The following is a 3,262-nucleotide window of genomic DNA, read 5'->3' on the forward strand; positions in this document are numbered from 1 at the left end:
TTTCCAGTCGGAAGTTCGGTTAACCTCGCTTTGCGGCGCTCAATATCGCCCAATTCCTGTTCCAACATCCCTGCTCTTTTATCGTCGTAATAATCCGGTGGTAGCGGTGGCGTGACAGGCTTAACTGGACTGATACAACTGTTATTGTGCTCAGGACGCAGTGTAGGCGGGCTCACTTTGCGTTCAAAGCTTGGAGTCTCACAATGCTTGGCTGTTAGCAGCTTTTTGAGGTATTTATCCACATTTTTTTACGTGAAATCCGTCGAGCTGGGTGAATTGCCAGTCGCTTTTCTTGTAGCACGAGTCGAGTGTCACGAGTTGCACGTGCCATTGCGCCTTTAAGTAGGCGTCGACGCAGCTCTTTAGGCCTTTAGTAAGGGCTCCTGTTGCTAGAACTAGCGTCTTTTTAGCGCCGGTTGTGGTCGTTAAGTGGCGTTTGAGCATCTTTTCGAGTGTCGGATGCTGTGGCGTTCCATTCTGTGTGAGTTTCCAGTTTATCTTGGCTCTGCCGTCACTACGCACTGCTTCGAGGGCTTTGGCTTCAGCTGCGTTGGGATTGCAGTAAGTTCCTCTCCAGCATTGGATACGACTTGGATGCTGGTCGTTTAAGAGGACAGTGAGGTTATTGGGGCATAGTGCCACGTCACTGGAGAAGCTGGCGAGCTCCTTGTGGAACTGGTTCTCATGGGTTAGGACGTGGTTGCGCACGGCGCAGAGCAGCGAGTCGAGGTCCAGGAAGATGAACCGCTGGTCAACATCCTTGCGGGGCGTCGTGCGAGTGCTGGAAGCGCGGGGCATGGATGGACGATGAGTAAGTAGGGGTGGACTTTACGGAGACTTGGCTCGTCCGGTGCAAGTTGAGTAATGAGACGTTATAGACTGCAAAGAGGTTATTGTGCGGAGGGACGTAGCCTCGAGAGAGTGGCGAATACTTCAACATCGCGTGTATTTGTTGAGTTCTGTAGGAATGGCGCCAGGGACTTTGGTGGTTGCTGTTGCTCAATTGTCTCGCTCGTTTTGGTGGTACAGTTGACCGCTGAATCACAATTTAACGGTTGATGTGATGGCGATCGTCAGGCCGGAATTTCACGGCGAAAAAATGAGTTTCCGCACCGGTCTGTAAACATTGCCATAGAATAGAAGGTTGCCTTCCCTTTACGTAGTGCGAAGCAGTCGCAAATGGATAAGAAGAATAAAACTGCTGCAGGTAGTCGTTTTCGTGCTTCGTACGATGTTCCCACTGCATGCTTCATACAGTCCAGATTTTCTATGCCGGCGCATGCGTCGTACCCGCATTTGGTGTTCAGTACGTCGAACTGGGGTCCTTTACAGTCCGATATGGAGAAGGATCGACCACACGTTTTCTTGTGTACGGCATTACCGTAGCCCACGTGCGTGAAGTCACACGATACCTCAACGTTCGTAATGGCCTCGGTATTTGGGATATGCAACATCTCCACGCCAAACCCAGTGACGATCTCAGGAAAGTCTTTTGTCACCTTGAAAATCTTGACCGAAGTGCGGTTCTCCAATGCTCCAGTGCAAACTACTTCAGACACGTTCATCCTCAACTCAGTGCGTAAGTATTGGAGTCCAACGTTCGAATGGAAATCAAAAGTCAACTCGGCGAAGTCACTGCCCGGGTACGCACACACATTTGCGCCGCAATCGGAAGTCGCGAGACGGTCGTCTGGTACCACATCTCACCAAAGTGTTTGCAGATGTCCACGGCGCTGATAACGTGTAAATGTAAAAAAGAAGAAAAACCAGTGCACAAGGCCACATTGCGTCCACTCTTCAATGGAGAGCTTCGTCTCCGGATCCGAGAATGTCAACACGTCGCCATCGTCGTAAACAGCGTCACACGTTGACCACTTGCATCCGGTTTCTGCGCTGGTTTTGCGTCTGGTTTCCCAAAGTTGCCAATAAACGATATCGTTAACGTTAAATTCTTCATCGAAATTCACCGTCTGGGTCGTCTCAATGAGCTCAGACAGCTTTGCCATGTACACGCATTGACCATCGTCACCATAGTACGACGTACACTTAAGTGCACGGTGCACTTGGGTAACTGTCTGGTAGTCTTCTTGATGTAAATGATGTAACACTTGCTTGGACTCGGTCACTACGCCAGGTTTGATACGAGCGGTGATAGTAGCCAATGTATCACCGTTTACCACAACGCACTGCTCGAATGTACACGACTGATCACTGTCACCCTCGCAGTAGCGAACGTCGTAGTCCGAGCCACAGCGATAGTCCATCCAGAACTCCCTCAAAGCTGTGGACATTTTACAGCACCGCGTACACTGACCAGCCGGTACTGGAGATACCTCATCGTAGCACGTTCCGTTCGACTGTTTCAATGGGTTTACACTTAACTTATCGTAGTTGAGGATATGTTCGAGTACCAAATCCTTGTCGAAGCACGAGATACTCTCGTCGTGCGAGTATCGCGAGTACTTGGTTTCGAAGAAGTTCTTCTTGCTAAACTGGTGTAAATCGCAGCGGTTGTTGCCGCTGCAGTCATCGTTTTCAGCTTGCTCTCCAAAGTCAAAGTGCTGCTGAACCAGATCGTTGGCCTTAGCCAGATTGTCCAGTGTTAACTCAGTAGTTATAGTACCCGAAGTAGAGTTGCCGAAACTAGCTGGACATTGAGTTGTAGCACGGGGCCGATACTTGTTCAGGATGACAAGGGCAACCAGCTCATGTAGCGCTGGTATAGTAGTCGTACGCGTCCATTTCCAGTCGGTATTTCCCGTAGTCTTGGAAGACGATGCTGTTCACTGCTTCGGCCCGGCTTGACTGGTAGTCTTCCCACGTCTTCGCTGCGTCGTGTATGGGTAGATCGCCATGACCAGACACCATCGGGTCGAATGTTGCAGCATTTGGAGCTCGAGCAACTACGTCCTTAAACCTCATCGGCCACGACGGGGCCGATGACAGTACCGAAACCACTGAGAAGTGAGCACACCACCACTCATACGCACGAAGTAGTGAAGATAGTGACTCAGTTCTCACGCGAGAACTTGACGAAATGTACGTGACTCACTGGCTGAAGCAAGAAGGCGACACGCTGTACCGTGCCGGTGGACTCATAAACGGAGTCTATTTCATCGGATACGGCAAGGTGGACGTGTTCATGCCGTCCAAGATCCACGAAGGTTTGGGTCCGGGTTTCCGAGGTCTAAAGCGCATTACACGAGTGTGCCAAGGAGGACTGGTGGGTGCGTCCGAGATGATTCTTCACAAACGTCATCAG

General features: G+C 50.6%; 2 protein-coding genes across 2 annotated transcripts; both read right to left on the reverse strand.

Moving 5' to 3' along the window:
* Positions 1-234: 234 nt before the first annotated feature.
* PPTG_06308 (hypothetical protein) lies at positions 235-798 on the reverse strand (the record flags this gene model as incomplete). The annotated part of the gene is made up of 1 exon (XM_008900210.1): positions 235-798. One exon carries the CDS (start codon positions 796-798, stop codon positions 235-237), a length of 564 nt encoding a protein of 187 aa, XP_008898458.1.
* A 275-nt stretch (positions 799-1,073) lies between these two features.
* PPTG_06309 (hypothetical protein) lies at positions 1,074-3,229 on the reverse strand (the record flags this gene model as incomplete). Its single annotated transcript, XM_008900211.1, has 3 exons — positions 2,735-3,229; positions 1,708-2,643; positions 1,074-1,635 (listed from the first exon to the last, which is right to left on the reverse strand). The coding sequence occupies exons 1-3, from the start codon at positions 2,920-2,922 to the stop codon at positions 1,074-1,076; spliced, it is 1,686 nt and encodes a 561-aa protein (XP_008898459.1). The 5' UTR covers positions 2,923-3,229.
* Positions 3,230-3,262: the final 33 nt, after the last annotated feature.

The sequence above is a fragment of the Phytophthora parasitica genome, assembly GCF_000247585.1.
Source record: "Phytophthora parasitica INRA-310 unplaced genomic scaffold supercont2.9, whole genome shotgun sequence".
Classification (NCBI taxonomy): Eukaryota; Oomycota; class Peronosporomycetes; order Peronosporales; family Peronosporaceae; genus Phytophthora; species Phytophthora nicotianae.